At 42.0% G+C, this 18,764-nt stretch overlaps 1 protein-coding gene across 1 annotated transcript in view; it reads left to right on the top strand.

Moving 5' to 3' along the window:
- The window catches only part of LOC148038508 (protein CNGC15b-like), a 74,870-nt gene extending 57,120 nt beyond the window's left edge, over nucleotides 1-17,750 (top strand). The window contains exons 4-8 of the mRNA XM_087672855.1: nucleotides 329-532; nucleotides 15,280-15,569; nucleotides 15,723-15,834; nucleotides 16,122-16,358; nucleotides 16,472-17,750. Of these exons, the coding sequence (XP_087528981.1) occupies nucleotides 329-532; nucleotides 15,280-15,569; nucleotides 15,723-15,834; nucleotides 16,122-16,358; nucleotides 16,472-17,176 (1,548 nt within the window). The 3' untranslated portion in view covers nucleotides 17,177-17,750. The remainder of the gene's footprint in view (nucleotides 1-328; nucleotides 533-15,279; nucleotides 15,570-15,722; nucleotides 15,835-16,121; nucleotides 16,359-16,471) is intronic.
- The last annotated feature ends 1,014 nt before the right edge of the window (nucleotides 17,751-18,764 follow it).

Below are 18,764 nucleotides of genomic sequence, written 5' to 3'. Positions count from 1 at the left end.
TTTCAGAAAATATTGACAAGTACGCTGCAGATTTTGGGATTTTCTTCTATCTAGTTCGCAATGCAGGCATCCTGATTAGTGTTTCACACAGCCTTTGGATTAGATTGTCAATTACTGTATCATGTGCATCATTGATGTCCTACAGAGGGCTTGTAGTGTATTTTACATTGGTTTCTTTTGACTGTGGTGGTTATTACCTTTGTTTTTGGAAAAAGGAAAAAACCTTAACTCGACTTGTTAAGACTTTTCAGGAAAAATTGTGCTTTCAATAGTTGTGGTGAAAAGAACAAAGTTTTTAACATGTCCAATGTTTGTGGGCCCTGTGCAGATTATTGTATGGGTAGTCCTTCCTCCTTTGAAAGAAACACCAGATAGTACAAAAAATATATTGCGTCTGATTGTTCTACTTCAACTATTTCCAAGGCTCATTCCTATAATAGTAAAACAGTGGAGCAAGCCCTCTGGTTTGGCACGTGAGACAGCTTGGGGAGGAGCTGCATACAACTTACTTCTTTATATGTTAATAAGCCATGTAAGTATTGTTTTGATTTCATAGAGTAAACGATATGTTTTAGGGGACGAAAGGGGTGCAGGAAATAATGGATGGGAAGGGAGGGTGGCAAATTATGGGAAGAAAGGGAAGTTCTCTTTCTCGGCTGCTGGTGGGGCCTCCCGGGGGGGGGGGGGGGCGGGGGGGAACAGAGAGGGAGGGATGGAATGGGAGAGGAGGAAGAGAAGAGGGGGGTTCACTTGGGTACAGAGAGGGGGGTCAGAGGGGGGACGAACTGTGGGAGAGGGAGGGAGGTGTCTCTATCCATTTAGCAAAGACTCTAAAATGACTTACAAGACTATACAAGATCTCACGGACCTATATTTTCCCACTAGAGGTTTCCAATTTGCATGGAGTTGAGGAGCAAATCTGAAGTATATCTGGTATTGTCTCTGCTCATGCTTAGCTGCACTTCCATCCTGATATAATGTCTGGAGGGTGCAGAAAGAGATTGATGGAGAATAGAGAATCATATTGCCCAGCCATGTCATACCTGCCTTAAGAATAGTTTTGTAAATTGTTGCAACTGTCATCTGACCTATCATTTTGCTGTTGTGACTACCATTTGGTGTCCCGCACAGCATGTGAACGACCACTCCTATTCTTGCAGATTTGACTGCTTCAAATCTGAGTGTAACCTGCCTACTGTATGACGTGCCTGCTTGCCTACATGCCAACTGTCTTGCAGATTGGCTGCTGTCATAGTCTGGAAGTAACCTGCTCTGCTGATTGTGAGAATATGCCCCTGCTATTAGAAATGGTCATTTGCACACAGCAATGAATTCTGAAGGCAACACATTGACATATGCTGAAAGAAGCAGAAAATTTATTCTGCTAATTAGGATTAAGATGCAGAATTTATTTATTAGAAATCTTCATGAGGACTTCGAAGAAAATAAATTGACATCGTTGGGTCTGAGAAGATTGTGACAACACACCATTGCTGCCCTTGCTCCTACCTTGACTGCTTTGCTGCCACTGCCTTCTCCTCAGCCTCTCACACCTCCTTAGCCTCCCATGCCTTGGAGCCTGCCTCCGCTTGACCTCAGTGCCCTTCTGTGCATCATTTGCCACAGCTCCTGCTCCCCCATCTTTCCTTAGCCCAGCACATTGGCTACATGCTGTCTAAGGCATGCCACTCAGTCAGGCTGCCTCCCATCTTCTCCCTCCTCCTTTCACTGCCTTTGCCCTCCTATTTACTTCTCTTTCCCCCCGCCCCCCCCCCCCCCCCCCCCCGATGGAAAGAGACAATTCGATGCTGATGCAACCTACCGTTGCTCCTGAAGTCCTCGACCTCGCACATTGTCTTTCCAAAGGTGCTCTTATTAGTTCAAACAATGTAGAAGGAATCCTTGAGACTATAGTTGTTACATCCTTGGACATTTGGATAAGTGCTAGTAGCATTGGTCACTTTACATCCTTGGACACGTTATCTAAGGTGATGGCATCCAAATTGATTTTGAAAAGGTTCGAGTAGTGCTTGATTGGCCTATTTTGAGGACTGTAAGGCAAGTGACATCTTTCTTAGGTTTTACTAGTTTCTTTCAAAAGTTTGCCAAGGACTGTGCTCAAATTGCTTAGTACAGTCATGTTTCCTTAAGAATATCCGAAGCAAAAAGCAGCTCATTAGTCAACTGTTTGTTTGAACTAGTGAGCTTGATTAATGTTTCAAATATTGAAATGGTTGCATAATTGCCAACTTTTGATAAGGTTAGGAAACTCATGTCATACCCAAGCATTTCATAAATGTATGAAACACCTATTTAAAATTTCAAAAAAGTCATACCCTAAAAAATATCTTAAAACCTTTGTAATCATGGTTTATCATGGATTCATTTGCCATGTTGACATGGATATTGACATTGATTGGTGGAATTTTCTTTGAGTTGTTATCCATGATAATTGCATTTATGATGGCTTCTTTTATAGCTAAAGTTAATGTTGGTCTTGGATAATGGATCATGATGTATGTAAATATTGAAGTTATGTTGAGTGCTCATTTGCATTGTATAGAATCATGAATTATGATCAATCTTTGTTTACTACGTTAGATGACTCATATAATAGAAGTAGATAGACTTTTGTAGTTCTTTGTCATCTCGAATGAAACCGGTTTCTAATGTCAGATGAAACTCATATGAAATCTATGAAACCCGTTTCATACCTCTTGTTTCAAAAACCCTTGGTAACTATGAGTTACGACGTTCATACCATGTACGGAGGCAACTATACACAAATAAGTGGGGATGCTACATCCTTTACAAATTTCAGATAAGAAGTGGAGTAGCATTTCTATGGATTTTGTAATAGGATTTTCGTATGAATTGAGATCATGATGCAATTTGAGTCGTGGTTGATTGATAGACAAAAATGACTTGATTCATTTCATTAAAGACCATTGTTAAAAGCTAGGAATTTGTGACAAAGACAACTGTGAAAAGTCGCAAATTGGCTAGTCTCTTTAAGCACTTATATAAACTTTATTCTTTGCTCGAGGAAATAGTCAATGACCGTGATCCCAAGTTCATTGGCCTTTTTTGACAAGCATCCATGACTTGATTTCACTTTTCAAAGTCTTCTAAAATTTGGAGACTTGATTGTTCATGCCATCCTCGAAACATCCTGAGATTGATGAACAAACCGAGAGGAAAAATTGGGCCATGAAGGATTATGCTATATGCATGTCTCCTATAGATAATCTAGTTGGGAGTATTGTTTTCCTTAGATTGAGTTTGCTTATGATAGTGCTTGGCATTTGGCTATTGACTATAGCTTGTTTAGGTTGATGTATGTTTATGAGCCGAAACCACTGATTTTTGTGGAGCTCAAGGGGGTGAAATTGCAGTCTATGGTAAACTTTTTCACGATATGCAAGAGATCTTGACAATTGAGAGAGAACATATTAAAACAAATAAGGATTGTGCTACATTGTGTGCTAACCAGAATCGTGCTCCTTAAAGACTCTAGGAAGGCACGTGGGTTTACCTTATAGCCCCAAAGGACTTCGATTCAAAAATTACCATCAAGTGCTATAAGTTGTCTTTGAGGTATTGGAGTGCTTTCTAGATTACCGAGAAGATAATAGCATGTCTTATGAGTTGGACTTACCTCTAGATATCCAAGTTCACTTGGTGTTCCATTGTTCCAGCGAGTCATTTAAAAAAACGGCTAAGGCAAGATGAACTGATATTTCCGATTCAGGAAGTTCCACAACTTGAAGACATTGCTTGTTACATTTCCTTGGAACTCAAGTTGGTTGCTAACTATAGGACAAAAGGATCCGTTGGACCGTTTACTCAAAATATTTAGTGTTGCCTCAAGGTGGAGATTACATGGTAGTCAATACGTGAAGTGAAGAGTCGTTTTTTCCACTTCATCCCTAAGGATATTGCTGAGGAAAGCAATTGATCTTAAGGGAGGAAGTGTTACATCCTTGGAGTTGTGGATGGGTGCTAGTAGCATTGGTCACAATAGTCATAAAGTGACTTAGTGCGAATGCACTAGGTGCACTTTAGGGTTAGGACCTTGAATCCTATTTATCTATTACGCATATCATTATGTGATCATCACTCTTGGACTCTTGGCTCAAAGGTGAATGCGTATGCACACTGGGATAGTATGGGTTGGTGGTATGAGATGCTAGCTCTTGAGATGTATGGTTGTGGCCCAGTTGTTGCTACCTCCTAGGCTTGGAGGTGAGTTTCTTTGTCTCTATGGTTGGGAGGCAAGTGTGATGTCCATTTCTTTTATGTTCTTTGTTATGGATATGGCTTTCCTAGGGTGATGTTTTAGTAGTCTTTTCAATAGGATCATGGTTCATTCCCTCTCATGACCAAGTTTCAAGATTGGCTTCAATCCACTTGTGCTGTCACAATGGAGAATTGTTGGCCATCTCAGTGAAAAGTTGATTTGACCTAACATTTGCCTCAATCAAACATCATATTAGCCTATGTCTTGTAAACCACACACTTTGGCAAATCGCAAAGGAAAGGAGTCCCTTAAATTAGCTACTAAAGAAGCAACTCTATACTTTGTTGGAGAGAGTAGCAAGAGGCTGTCTCTTGTTGCTCCAAGCAAGAGCACTAGTGCCCTAGGTGAAGATGAAACTTGTAATGAATCTCCAAGTGATTATATCACGTGCTCAATCTTAATCTGTTCAGTCTATCAAGAAACCCACCTCTCTATACGTGCTCCCATGATTGGGATGTTTCTAGAGTACCACAAAACCTATATAACCATCTGTCAGAGTGCAGCGGTGCGGAAGCGTAGGACTGAGAGAGAGAACGCAGAGAGAGAAGGGAGAGAAAGAGACAGTGGACGATGAAGATCTGCTGTATAAAGAATGCTGAATACAAAGATATGCAGATATATACACGGGCGCAGTGCGCTAGACTGCGTGTCTCCACCTCGACGATGCAACCTGCTGTCCACCTCGAAGTCTGCTGCAGTCTGCACTGTCTGCTGTCTGAAATCTGTGAACAGAGACAGAATCTGCGCGTCACCGGTCTGTAATCTGCGTCAGAGAAGTGTGTCCCAGACTGCTGAAAGTGTCGGGTATAAATAGCCGAGATCTGCCAGAAAATAGGGCGCCAGAAATGCCCTGTCGGCTGCATTAAATGCAGCCGACTGACTGTACAGGTCGAACTGCCACGTGGCAGTCCGACTGTGCAGTCCGACTGCACTCTGCCTGTCCGACTGCACAGTGATCTGATCTCTAACACCATCTACCAATGGAGTTGAAGGTGAAACATCCTCCTAGGATCCAACCTACACACGAGACACGAGACAAGTTATATCCATGAATATAAAGGAATTGGACATCAGACTCACCTCCTAGCCATAGAGCGAAACGAGCTTACCCCCGAGCATAGAAGCTAGCAGCACTTCGGGTCACAACCACAGCCCAAGGACTAGCATCCCCTACCACCAGTCCACACCATCTTGGTGTATGGACATGTTTGCCTATGGGCCAAGAGTCCAAGAGTGGTGATCACACAAAATGTGCACAATAGAGCCTTGAGTCCTATAAATAGGACTTGGTTGCCCGAACCTTGAAATGCCCTTAGTGCATTTGCACTAAATCACCTCATGACCACTATGTTGAAAAACGTAGTATTTTTTCTAATTCTTCTTCTTCATACGAAGTCTCCCAAAATAAAGAGAAAGTACAACATATATAATATAGAAACAGTCCATAGTGCGAACACACTAACTAGAAAGATGACTAGATAGATATCCCATAAGTTGTGTAGGTGAACTAACCAATGCCTAATTCTAAAGTATCATTGGAAGTATATGCCAATGTAGGTGTCAACCACATCTGAATGCGGAAATGATCATCCAAGAACGTAAGTGTCAACTTGTGTTGAGTTTGACATCTCAACACTCTCTCTCAAGCTTAACTCCATGACTTGTACTCCAAGAAAGCTTCAAAATCCTCAAAGATTTTTGCTCCTAGGGCCTTGGTGAAAATATCTGCACCCTACTCCTCTATGCTTACATATATGAGATCAATGTTACTTGCCAAGAATCACTCTTTGATGAAATGATAATGAACCTCAATTTGTTTTGTGTGTGCAGGAAACACAAGTTCCTTGCCAACTGTATGCTACTCCTACTGTCAAAATAAATGATAGATCTCCTGTCTATTAGTATTCTTGAATCATGAAGTAGCTTTCATATCCAAGCTACCGCATATGCTGCCATATCAGCACCCATGTACTCTGCTTTTGTACTTGATAATGCTAGAGTGGGCTAAAACAATACATTACATTAAATACAAGAATCTAGATCTTGGTATGAGAATTGGTTAAAAAAGTTCCCTAGAAGGGGATCTTTGGTCATTGCCACTTTCATCCCTTATCTTACCACATTAGTGCTAGCCATTCAACCTCTTTGTGCTGCCTACATCAGCATCACCGTCATTACACCATTCTCTCTTGTCTCAAGCTTCCACCCTGCTGTCTCTATCACTCAGGTGCTGCCGCCCCTCCATCCCAAGACTGTGAGAGTGCTGTGTATGCTGACTGCTGTATTTCAACTTCAAGCCTCACTCTTACTGTTGTTTAGCTTCTATCATGATGAGGTAGTAGTCAGCCATCTCCATCATGCTGCATATGGCTTCGACTTTCCTCACCCTGTTGGGAATAAAGGCCCTCGTGCCTTTTAATGTGCTCGGGTGTGAACACACCCTTATTACTTGTACTTACACATATATATCTATCTAAAAACCTAAAGGTACACGCTCGTCATTGTACCTAAAAACGTGCTCACTCTCTACTTTGCTCTATCTCACTCTCTTTGTCTCTTGTTGCGCGTAATGGCTGACTGTCTCGATCTCTGTGCCTAACCCGTCACTACAAACTAGTATTAGAGCCATCAGGTTTTGCACGCTTCCCGAGATTTGACGAGACCAGCTGAGGCAGAAGACCAGCGTGGTGACGAGACAGCTCACAGGCGAGCAGGAGAGTCACAGGCATGCTCGTGTGCGGGAGAGGCAGTCGACAGGTGCAGAAGAGGTAGTCGACAGGTTCAGGGTGCCGACGAGACGGTAGCTAAGCGCCAGACGGAGTAGGTGACGTGACGGTGCTATGTGACAGGGCTGCACGACGACCTGGGCGACAGGATTGCGTGGCGGGCGACAGTCTTGCGTGACTGATGGGCCGAAGGATAGGTCGTGATTGGCAGGTCGACGGACCTCGTCACATCATTTTGGGCCACAAATTCGTTTTTTTTTCTTCTTCAAAATTCTCTTGGAATTTTCCCTTGGCTCGACAAGGGTTCGCGCGCGCAAGCACAGTGTGCAAATCTATGTAGGTTTAGGCCCAAAAATTTGGGGCTTCTCCAGACTAAGTACTGTTCATGCAAAATTGAGGCATCTGCATCAGAAATTGCAGACATTGTGCGCATTTGAATTGGGAGTTTCGCCACAATTATTGAAATTTTGCTCATTTGAGTGAAATTTCTCAACATTGGACCCATAAAATTTGGGGAATTTGATGCAAGACAAGCAGATCTGTCTTAGAAATTGCAGGAATTTATGACATTTTGTCCCTGATATTCGGGGCTTTTCATGTACATGCACAAATTGGGCTCAAGTTTACCCAATTTCTCGACATTGATGCACATTGGACACCATGCAATTTGGGGCTTTTGCAGTTTGGGCAAAATCTGTGCAGCATTTGGTCAGTTTATGTACATGCAGGTTGAATTCCATGCAATTTGGACATCAACACTTGGTAAAATTTGGGGGTTTTGCTGAAATTGCTCTATTTTGGCAAAATTGGCCTGTTCTATGCATGATAGAGAAAATGCAGATGTGTGGTTGATGCTTTGAGCACAAAAATTTTGGGGCTTTTGATCGTTCGTGTCAAATTTTATGCCCGTGAGTACATGCACAACAGAAATTGCAGCTAAAATTTGGGATTTCTCATGTAATGTGATGCATATGCCCTTGGAACAGCTGTAATTAGTTGTGGAATGCTGTAGCACATGGTTTGGGGCTTCTGAAAATTTAATTACAGATCTGAAATCTGTGCTTCTACGTGGTTATTTATTGCTGGTTGGTACTTGTTTGTACCTTGGTCACTTGGGTGACAGTTTGGCCTGCATTTGGTTTTTTGGTCACATTTGGGCTGAAAATCATGGCTGGCAGCAATGACAGCAGTAATCTGATACACATAAAGAAGCCTGAAGGCGCACATAACTTTGTAGTTTGGCAAAAGCAGTGCTACAATATCCTGTTGCAAAAGAAGCAGGCAAAGCCGATTAAAACCAAAGGGGCAAAGCCCGCAGACATGGAACAGGACGATTGGGATGAGTTAAATGAGCTTGCACGCTCAACCATAGAGCTATGGATTTTTGATGCCTTGCTGTTCAACATTGAAGGTTTGGATTTTGCATATGCTATATGGACTAGACTGGAAGAACTGTATGCACAAAAGAGTGCTGCAAGCAAAGTGTATTGGCTGAAAAAGCTTATGGATTTGCGTATGAAAGAGGGTACAACAATGTCTACTCACTTGAGTGAGTTTAACTCTATTTTCAGCCAGTTGGTTGCCTTGAAGTTCATGATTGATGAGGAATTTAAGGCTACTTTTTTGCTTTGCACTCTACCAGAGAGTTGTGATACATTCAGGACTGCTATGAGTAATTCTAATGTAATCCTTTTGTATGCTGATGTAGAGAGTGCTCTATTTATGGAAGAGATGAATCGGCTGAACAATGCATCCAGTATGTCTTCCAGTGCTTTGCATACTAAGGACAGATCACAACAAAAGGGAAAATATGATAGCAAGGGACACAGCAAATCACGTGGCAAAGATGTTGAATGTCATCATTGTGGCAAGAGGGGTCACTTTAAACGTGATTGCTACAAATGGAAGAAAGAGAAAGGAAAAGGTAAGAAGACAGATGATAGTAAGGAAGAGAAGGACAGTTAGCCTAAGAAGAGCAGTGTAAAAACTGAAGAGGTGAATGTAGTCACTCATGACAGCGATAGTGGGAGTGACGTACTCTTTGTCTCTTTATACTTTGGTGCACATGCTTTACTTGCAGATACAGATGATGACATGCATACTTGGATTCTTGATTTAGGTGCTTCCTTTCATGTCACCCCTCATCGTGAGTGGTTCTCCGCCTATACAGGGGGTCGACATGGTATTGTCCATCTTGGGAACAACTATGCATGTGAGATTGCAGGTATTGGCAGTATGCAGTTACAGTTTCAGTATGGCTCTGTCTTTACACTTCAGCATGTACGGCATGTATCTCAGCTCAAGAAGAGCTTGATTAGTACAGGGCAGCTAGATGATGATGGTTTTCATACCACCTTTGGTGATGGAAAATGGAAGATTTGTAAGGGATCTAGGGTTATTGCTAGAGGTTGCAAGAGTGATACTTTGTATCCACTTCATGTATCTAGTGTGCGTAACCATGTTGTTGCTGTGACCGAGTAGCCAAGCGTTTCTTTGTGGCATGGCTGGTTTGGACACATGAGTCAAACATGAATGAAAGTGCTTTCTTGTTTGGGTTACTTGCCTTGTCTTCGTTATGTTGATTTTGAGCACTGTGATCATTGTATTTATGGCAAACATACACAGACGTCTCATAAAAAGTCTCTTTCTTTGAAATCTTCTCCTCTAGAGTTAGTACATTCGGATGCATGTCAAATGCTAGGATTATCTTTAGGGGGAAAGAAATATTTTGTTACCTTTGTCGATGATGCTACACGGAAAGTATGGGTTTACCTTATTCGTAGCAAGGATGAAGTGCTTGGCAAGTTTAAAAAATTCTTGGCATTGGCTGAAAATCAGATAGATAAGACACTTAAGTGTCTTCGCTTTGATAATGGTGGAAAATATGTGTCCAAGGCCTTTCAAGCATTTTGTGACAGCAAAGGGATAAAGAGGGAGCTCATTGCCCCTCATAATCTGCCCCAAAATGGAGTTGTAGAGCATATGAATTGGACCATACAGGATAAGGTCCGTACGATGTTGTCTCATGCTGCATTACCCCATGGTTTTTGGGCAAAGGCTGTTATGACAGCTGTTCACTTAATTAATCGGTCACCAAACAAGTCTTTGGGGGGGGGGGGGGGGGGGGAGTTCCCCAAGAAGCGTGGTTGGGCAAGCCACCTTCGTATGCTTACCTAAAAGTGTTTGGCTGCGAGGCTTTTGTGCACATTCATAAAGAAAAATGCAGCAAACTTGAGCCAAAGTCCTGTAAATGCATTTTCCTAGGATATGGTGACAAGGGTGAAATGGGGTATAAATTGTGGGATCCCGAGAAAAGAAAGTAATACGTAGCAATGACGTTATCTTTTGGGAAGATCGCATGCATAAACAGCCCGAAAAGACTGAGGAGGTCCGTAGGGTTGTATTTCGGGTAGAAATACCTTTTGGATAGCAAAATGTGTCCGCAGTACAGCAGCAAATACCTCCTATAAAGAAACCTGTAAATGCAGGATATGATGTTGGAAATGATCAGCTAGCTATTGCCCATGATAATGAGCCACTATTCGTGCAGGAACAGCTAGGACAACAAGCTGTTAATGCTGATTTGCAGATTGAAATGGTAGGACAACATGCTGAAAATGGAAATTTATAGGAACAATCAGTAAACAATGACCATTGGATTAGGAGATCGTCTAGGGCTACTAGACAACCTGACAGATTTGTTCCTGGTACAAACAATGTGATTGATTATGTCATGTTGACAGATTGTGGTGAACCGTCTTGCTTCAAGGAAGCAATAGACAGACAGGACAACAAGAAATGGTATAAAGCCATGTTGTGAGAGATAGAATCTCTTGAGAAAAATGGCAATTGGGACTTGGTGCAGTTGCCTAAGGGGTGGAAAACACTTTCATGCAAATGGGTTTACAAGATGAAGGTCACTTCTGGTTCCTCACCAAAGTACAAAGCAAGATTGGTTGCAAAGGGTACAAGCAGGAGCATGGAATTGACTTTGATGAGATTTTCTCTCCTGTAGTCAAGATGACTACATTGAGAACCATTTTGGGCTTGGTTGCGGTTGAGGATATGGACCTTATATAGATGGATGCAAAGATTGAATTTTTACATGGTGTTCTGCATGAGGACATATATATGCAATAGCGTGAAGGGTTTGTTGAACAAGGGAAAGAAAAGATGGTATGTAAACTCAAAAGGAGTTTGTATGGGCTGAAACAAGCACCAAGAGAATGGTATCATAAGTTTGATACATTCATGCAGTCCCAAGGCTTTCATAGAAGTCATGTGGATCATTGCTTGTACACCAAGAAGGTAGCAGACGACAGCCTGATTATCTTGGTTTTGTATGTTGATGACATGCTGATTGTTGGCAGGGATACTCATGCCTTGGACTCACTGAAGCAAAGTCTTCATGGTAGCTTTGACACGAAGGATCTTGGTGATGCAAATCACATTCTTGGCATGCGAATACTCAGAGATAGATCGAAATTCTTACTCTTTCTATCTCAACAGGAGTATATCTCCAAGGTTTTGTAGCATTTCAATATGGAGGGGGGGAAAACAATTGGGGTTCCATTACCTCCATATGTGAAACTTAGTGCAGAGGACAATCCTTATCTGATGATGAGAAGGCTGAAATGGCCTAGATACCATATGCTTTAGCTATTGGCAGTTTGATGTATGCTATGGTTGCTACACGTCTTGACATTGCCTTTGCAGTGGGAGTGGTTAGCAGATACATGGCAACCCCTGGCAAGAAGTATTGGGATGCAGTGAAAGGTACTATGAGATACCTCAAAGGCACAAAGGAGTTATGCATCTACTTTGGAAAGCAGAAGGCATCTGTTGTTGGCTTTACAGATGCAGACTATGCTGGTCATGCGGACTACAGGAAGTTTACTTTTGGGTATGTGTTTACTTTGACAAGAGGAGCAGTCTCTTGGATCTCCAGGCTACAAAAGTGTGTTGCATTGTCTACTACAGAGGCAGAGTATGTGGCTGGCATTGAGGCATGCAAGGAGGCTTTATGGCTTTCATGTTTGGTGGGAGAGCTTGGCATCACAGAGTTACCTGTTCTCCATTGTGATAGTTAGAGTGCTATCATGGAATCTTGTTTTTCATGCAAAGACAAAGCGCATATAGGTGAAGTACCACTTCATTAGAGATGTACTTGACAGCAAGAGCATTGAGCTTGTCAAAGTGCATATAGATGATAATCCTGCAGACTTTCTCACGTAGGGTCTTCCACAGCAGAGCGGTTTGCTCATTGCCGATAGATGATGGGAGTTGGATAGATATATGTATTTCAGCTTTGTATATACCTAGACTTAGCTGATTCTTTTCTCCTCTTCAGGGACATTGCCTTTCGGTGGGAGGTTGTTGGGAATAAAGGCCCTCGTACCTTTTAATGTACTCGGGTGTGAACACACCCTTAGCACTTGTACTTACACATATATATCTATCTAAAAACCTAAAGGTACACACTTGTCATTGTAGCTACAAACATGCTCACTCTCTACTCTGCTCTGTCTCACTCTCTCTATCTCTCACTGCGCGTAACGGTTGACTGTCTCGATCTCCGTGCCTAACCCATCACTACACACCCTCTCTACAAACTGTTGCCTTTTCAGCTTTTGCTGTTGCAACCACCAGCATAAAACAAGTGAAACCCATGATAATCCACAATTTTCCTTGCTTCACCATGACTCTTATGCTCAAGAGCACATGGTACATCCCATTCGTTCTTATGCAAAATATGCCACATGTCATGTCGCTTGCTACGAGAGCGAATTCCACACACATTCCAAGTGGTGATCTTCATATGCATCAGGAGAATAAAATTAGGTTCGAGGCTGATTTTGCCTCAATTTTACTCTTTCAACCAAAATGTGAAGGAGACTCTCATCAAGGAAATCAGCCAGCATTGCAAATGAATTTAGACTCTGGCACTTAGATTTAGAGGTGGACCCTTTTTCCTCCCATGCTACTACCCATGCTGCTTTCTTTCTTGTGCTACGTCCTTCATTACATGCTCAAGAATAGGCCTACTCCACTGAAGCCTTTGGCTACTCAGAACTTGTTCGTGTCACCCTCTTTGATGTCCATGTAGTGTCTTCATCTCTTATCTTTCATTGTATTATGCACTTTAGCTAGGTACACATACATTAAGGGTCAACTAGTGAGTCCCAATCAGTCATGTCATAGACGCTTCTCCTTGCATGAATCAATTCATTCTTTGGAACTTTGCTCTTCTGAGTTGCATACATTGCATGAGACCATATATCAACTTTCGGGATGGGTTGGCCTAAAAACTTGCTTTCACTATACCTTGCTTGATTTGGTGGTTGGAAGATTTATTATGTAGCTAGGCCATGGATTATGTGCCCAACGAGAGGGAAAAAGCACTTAGGTGTTCTAGTTATATGATATGTCAAAGATTTGCAACCATGGTTAGAAAAATTCTCATGGATTTTAGGGCCTTCAAGCGGCTTGTAGGCCTATAGCCATCGTCCTTGGAGCGGATTGTGGATAATGACAATCCTAGGGAGTAATCACCTTGCCTCTGATATCAAAAGCAAGTCTGGCAGGTGGATCCCTTGAGTGATTAGTCGATATCTTCTTAGTGGCAGGCTTTTGAGGAGTAGAAAAAACCATGTCATTAGTAGCATGTGCAAAAGACGGCCTTTTCTTCTGCTGCACATAGGTACGTAAAGAGTCTTGCAAAGTGGTAGGCATAGTAGGTGCTATGTCAATATCAGTCTTTTTGGCCCTTATAGAACAAACATCAACCCAACCATGTTTAGGTTGATCCGAAGGTTGCAGTAGCTTTCCCCTTATCCAAAGTTTTCAATATAGGGACCTCATCATCTTGAGAGCCTTTAACCATCAGATCATCATTGATGGGCGAAGCAATCCATGCACATCTAGAGCTGCATTTTTCTCTGGGCACACAGCCATCAAATCCCCCAACTTCCCATAGGAGAAACAAAGGCTGGCAAAAGTGCCCCATTTCAAGTGAAAACACAAAGGATGCATTCCAAGACAGTTAGACATTGCCAAGTAGGCCTTTTACGAGAGGAAGTATCCTGCTTGTGAAGAAGAGGAGAACTCCTCTTTCAAGGAACACCGAAAAAGACTGCAAGACAATCTTTGTATCGATAGTAGCCACTGATGGATCCAAGAAAGCATCAGATCTTGCCTATGAAAAAGAGGATAACTTCTCTTTCATGGAAAATAAAAAAAGACTGCAAGATAGTCTTTGTATCCATAGTAGCATCCAAGACATAATCTTTATCCTGATTAGAAAATGCTTCTTTATTACTCACTCAACAATGTGTTGGCGAACTCCAACAGGTGCTCCAAGTCCTGAGATTAATCATGAGTACAAGTAGCCTGCGCATAAGAGGGCACGTATGGTTCCATAGTTTGCAGAGTTTGGACCACGGGCTTCCACTACATTGTCTATGAAGGTTGCGTCAAGGTCAGCCATTTCTTTTTTCCCACAATCTCTTTGTCAGCATTGATCTGAATGTGTGTGTGTGTGGGCTCGTGCATGAACGCACCTCAGGCCACACAAGGCACAGTGTCTGCTGGGCATGCAGAACTGCTGCAGGTCATGCAAGTGGACTGCAGACCACTTTGCCCAGCAAATTTGCTGAATCTGTCTGACTGTAACTATTTGCAGTGGGACTGAGTGCTGAAGGCTGCCCACTCCTGATAGCAGGTCTGCTGGACAGCAAGTTTGCACAGGTATAATAGGTCTATGTGCATGATAAGACGTCTGTTGCAGGGTCAGGACTGGTTACAGAGTGACGACTACCTCTAGTACTGACAACTGAAGTAGATTTACTGCTGCCTCTATTGCTCCCCTCAACCTGCACCCTGAAATAGGTGAATACCTGCTATGAAAATGTGCCTATTATTAGATTGTATTCATGTGGTATTCACTCCCATCCCTAATAATGCTAATGCATGCATGAACTAAGCACCGCAGTGCAAGGCTCACTATAATGTGTGAATACCAAGATAGTGTTCAATTCAAAAGGAAACCAGCCTCCAGAATAGTAATGGATGAATACTGGCAAATTAGTGAGGTTTCCAAAGGTTATAAAGAAGTCCCTGTGGGGATAATACGTACCCAGAAGGGCCAAAATGCACAGTTTAAGGGAGAGGTTGCACCAGAAATTGAACATTTTATTTGAATCTCTGTACAACATATGCTTGACCTCAGGTTAAAGCCTGTCACTGTTTTTGTAGCTTTTTGGTGCTTGCTGGTATCTGCTTGCTGTGGAACGGGAAGATACATGCTGGCGATTAGCAAGTGCAAATACCACCAGTTTTCAAGCAGTCTATTTGGACTGTAGAAGCTTACAAGAAACTGGGAGAAATAACTGGAACAGCTCATTTGTTCAAAGTTCATGCGACCCAAATAACAACTTTTTCCAGTATGGAATCTATGGAGATGCTTTAACTAATGACGTTGTTACCACAAAGAGGTTCTTTATCAAGTATTTCTACTGCTTGTGGTGGGGTTTGCGGAATCTAAGGTAGAACTTCACATTCTCTCCTGCCTAAGATTTCTGTTCTACATATTAGAATCTTTTGGGGAGGTCTGCCTCATAGCAAGGTTTGAACATGTATAGAGATCAATTGAAATTTCAAACTGGTATGACATTCAGACTGGTCTTAATTCCTTGCAGCACAATTGGACAGGGACTGACGACGAGCTCCTATGTGTGGGAAGTGGTTTTCTCTATATTCATTGCTATAATTGGGCTTACTCTCTTTGCTCGCTTAATTGGTAATATGCAGGTAATTTTACCAATTACAATCAAGTTAATATTTACTGGATAGTATTGGATACATTCTCAATTACAAACCAGCCCTTTATCTGGTTTTTTAAATGTTAGTTTTATGGTCTTGTCTATCCTTGAACTTAACATTGTAGTGTAATGCACCTTGACCACAAAAGTAGCATTGTTGCACAACTCATTTATGTGCGTGGTTGTATAAGAGTGATACTTCCCCTTCTTATTTATTATAGGCTACATTAAGGATGATATTGTTTCTGTGGTACTGATGGCTCTCCTTCTGTTCAGACATATTTGCAATCTTTGACAGTGAGACTAGAGGAGATGAGGCTCAAACGCCATGATATGGAGCAGTGGATGCAGCATCGTCAGCTACCAACAGATTTGCGTTCACGTGTTCGTAGCTATGAACAATACAAGTGGCAAGAAACAAGGGGTGTTGAGGAGGAGGAGCTAGTAAGTAGCTTACCCAAGGATCTTCGCCGAGATATCAAAAGGCATCTTTGTATAAACCTTGTGAAAGAGGTACTACTTATCCCCAAACTCTATTGTAAGTAGTACCTCAGGTCCCCAAACTCTATTGTAAGAGGCATCTTTGTATTAACAGTTTCTTTGATCTGAACTGCAACTACTCTCAGGTCCCTTTGTTTGCAAGTATGGATGACAGGCTACTTGATGCTATTTGTGAGCGCCTGCAACCGACTCTTTTTACTCCTGGTACAGATGTTGTTTGTGAAGGAGATCCGGTTAATGAAATGCTTTTTGTTATTCGTGGGCACTTGAAGAGTGAGACCACAAATGGAGGCAGAACAGGATTTTTAAACGTTGGTAGATTGGAACCTGGACATTTTTGTGGTGAAGAGCTGTTAACCTGGGCATTGGACCCAAAGTCTGGAGAAAATCTTCCATCTTCAACCAGATCTGTGAGGGCTGAAACTGAAGTTGAGGCATTTGCACTTCGAGCTGAGGATCTTAAGTTTGTTGCCACTCAATTTAGACGTTTGCACAGTAAACAAGTACAACATACTTTCCGTCACTATTCGCAACAATGGCAAACTTGGGCGGCTTGCTCTATTCAGGCGGCATGGCGCAGATTTAAGCAACGTAAGATTGCAGAACTTCGCAGACGAGAGGAGCAGCAGAACCTTCAATCCGCAGTGCAAGAAAGTCATACTTCAGTTAATACTAGCCTTGGGACAGCCCTCTATGCATCTCGATTTGCGGCAAATGCTATGCGTGGAGTCTACAGACTGCGGGAGTTGCAAGCAGCAGAGGATAGCCTTTCGAGCTTGAAACTTCGGAAGCCATCCGAACCAGACTTCTCTGTTGAAGAGGGTGATTGATAAAGCACTAATCTTGCAAAAAGACTTTGACCTCGAAGTTATCCACAACTGTTGGAGAATAAATGCATCATTAGATATGACCTTTTATTTTGTGCGATTAAAGTCCTTCAAAGGGTTAGAGAAGGTGTATATTAATTGGATTCAGAGAATACTCAAACTGGGAGGTGCTGGATTGTTAGATGTGTTCGGGTGTTATCCAGACCCTTCTTCAGAGTCTTAGAAAAGATGGTGCTTATAGACTGGGGATGCTAGATCGTTCGATGCATTCAAGCATGCTGTTGAACCTTCTGTGGTGTTGTGTAAAGATGGTCAGTCGGTCCAACCAAGTCTGTCGGTCCAACCAAGGTGGTCTATGTTTTCCCCCGAGCTCATTTGTAGCTATGCCTACATCCATAATCCTTTTCTTATGCAAACGCAAATGGTAGGAATTATTTGTATCAACTGTCTAATGTTCAGTCTTGGCCATTTTCATGCAAGCATGTTGGCTGAATTCGGTCTTGCAGTCCAGGACGTTATTTTGGATCTCAAAGATCTTTTCAAAGCAAATGCAAAGTTAATGAGCCGTTATCTTTCAGTTTTAGCTTGCAAGCATGTTGTGACGTTAGGAGTTCAGCTGTTAAGCATGGAAATTATACTTCCGGTCTCATTGTGTATGCGTTTTGCACAACTCTCCATTGTTTTAATATACTCCTTGCATCTATGTAGCCATTAAATCAGTCCTAACTTATACTTCATAATTAATAGCTCCTAAAGTTCCCTTTTTTCACTATAAGCAAGGCCAATGATGATATAGGGTGCCCTAGGGCCCAATACAAGTGAGAGTCAATAGCATGTGATGAGGTTTGAATCACATTTAGACAAATAACTCCAACATTTATGCGAACAAGTAAATTGGTTTCTATTCTTACCAAGGTTGGATATAGGGGCGCATGCCGTTGAATGATCCAATGTGATTAAGCTAATAGAGATTAGCCTTTAAATGCCTCAAATTTTTGGTTAGTTGGTATGTATATATTACCATTTTTTGGTATGTATACATTATTTAGACGTATACATTTTGGTTAGTTGGTATGTATATATTACCATTTCTTCAATTTTTGGCGCCCATTATTTACACAAATATTGCTAATGGAACAACCTTCCACCTATAAAAAGGAAAACCTTGCAAGATACCTTACTCTCTAAGGCCACAATGGTGCACTACTTGTAGTTCCTTAAGAAGTCATCTACAGTTTCGTAGCCAAGAGTATCTTAAGGTTATACATTGCTCTAAATAAATAATGTATTTGCATCGATTGCACTTCAACAGTTCCCCTTCCCAACTCCAATAGAGGGAGTATCCAAACATTCAGGTGATCAAACAGTAGAGGGTACCTAGCTTGGACTGTGCTATAGGCTTTGCATATGATGTAATGCTCCTTGATGTCCACCTCCTCACATAGCTTGCAAATTCACTCAGCTTGGGAAATGTGGGTTGTCCTCCTGATCTCAATCTCAAGTTGGTGAGAGGATACCTTGATTTGGCCAATGGCTACTTGTTCCTCATGTGGCATGTATACGTCTAGGTATCTAGGTCTCTCAATGAAGC

The sequence above is a fragment of the Lygodium microphyllum genome, chromosome 3 (assembly GCF_053477565.2).
Source record: "Lygodium microphyllum isolate KBCC chromosome 3, Lygodium_microphyllum_v1.1.10, whole genome shotgun sequence".
Lineage (NCBI taxonomy): Eukaryota > Viridiplantae > Streptophyta > Polypodiopsida > Schizaeales > Lygodiaceae > Lygodium > Lygodium microphyllum.
Note: the sequence above shows the minus strand (reverse complement) of the source record. Positions and strands in the feature narration are given on the sequence as shown.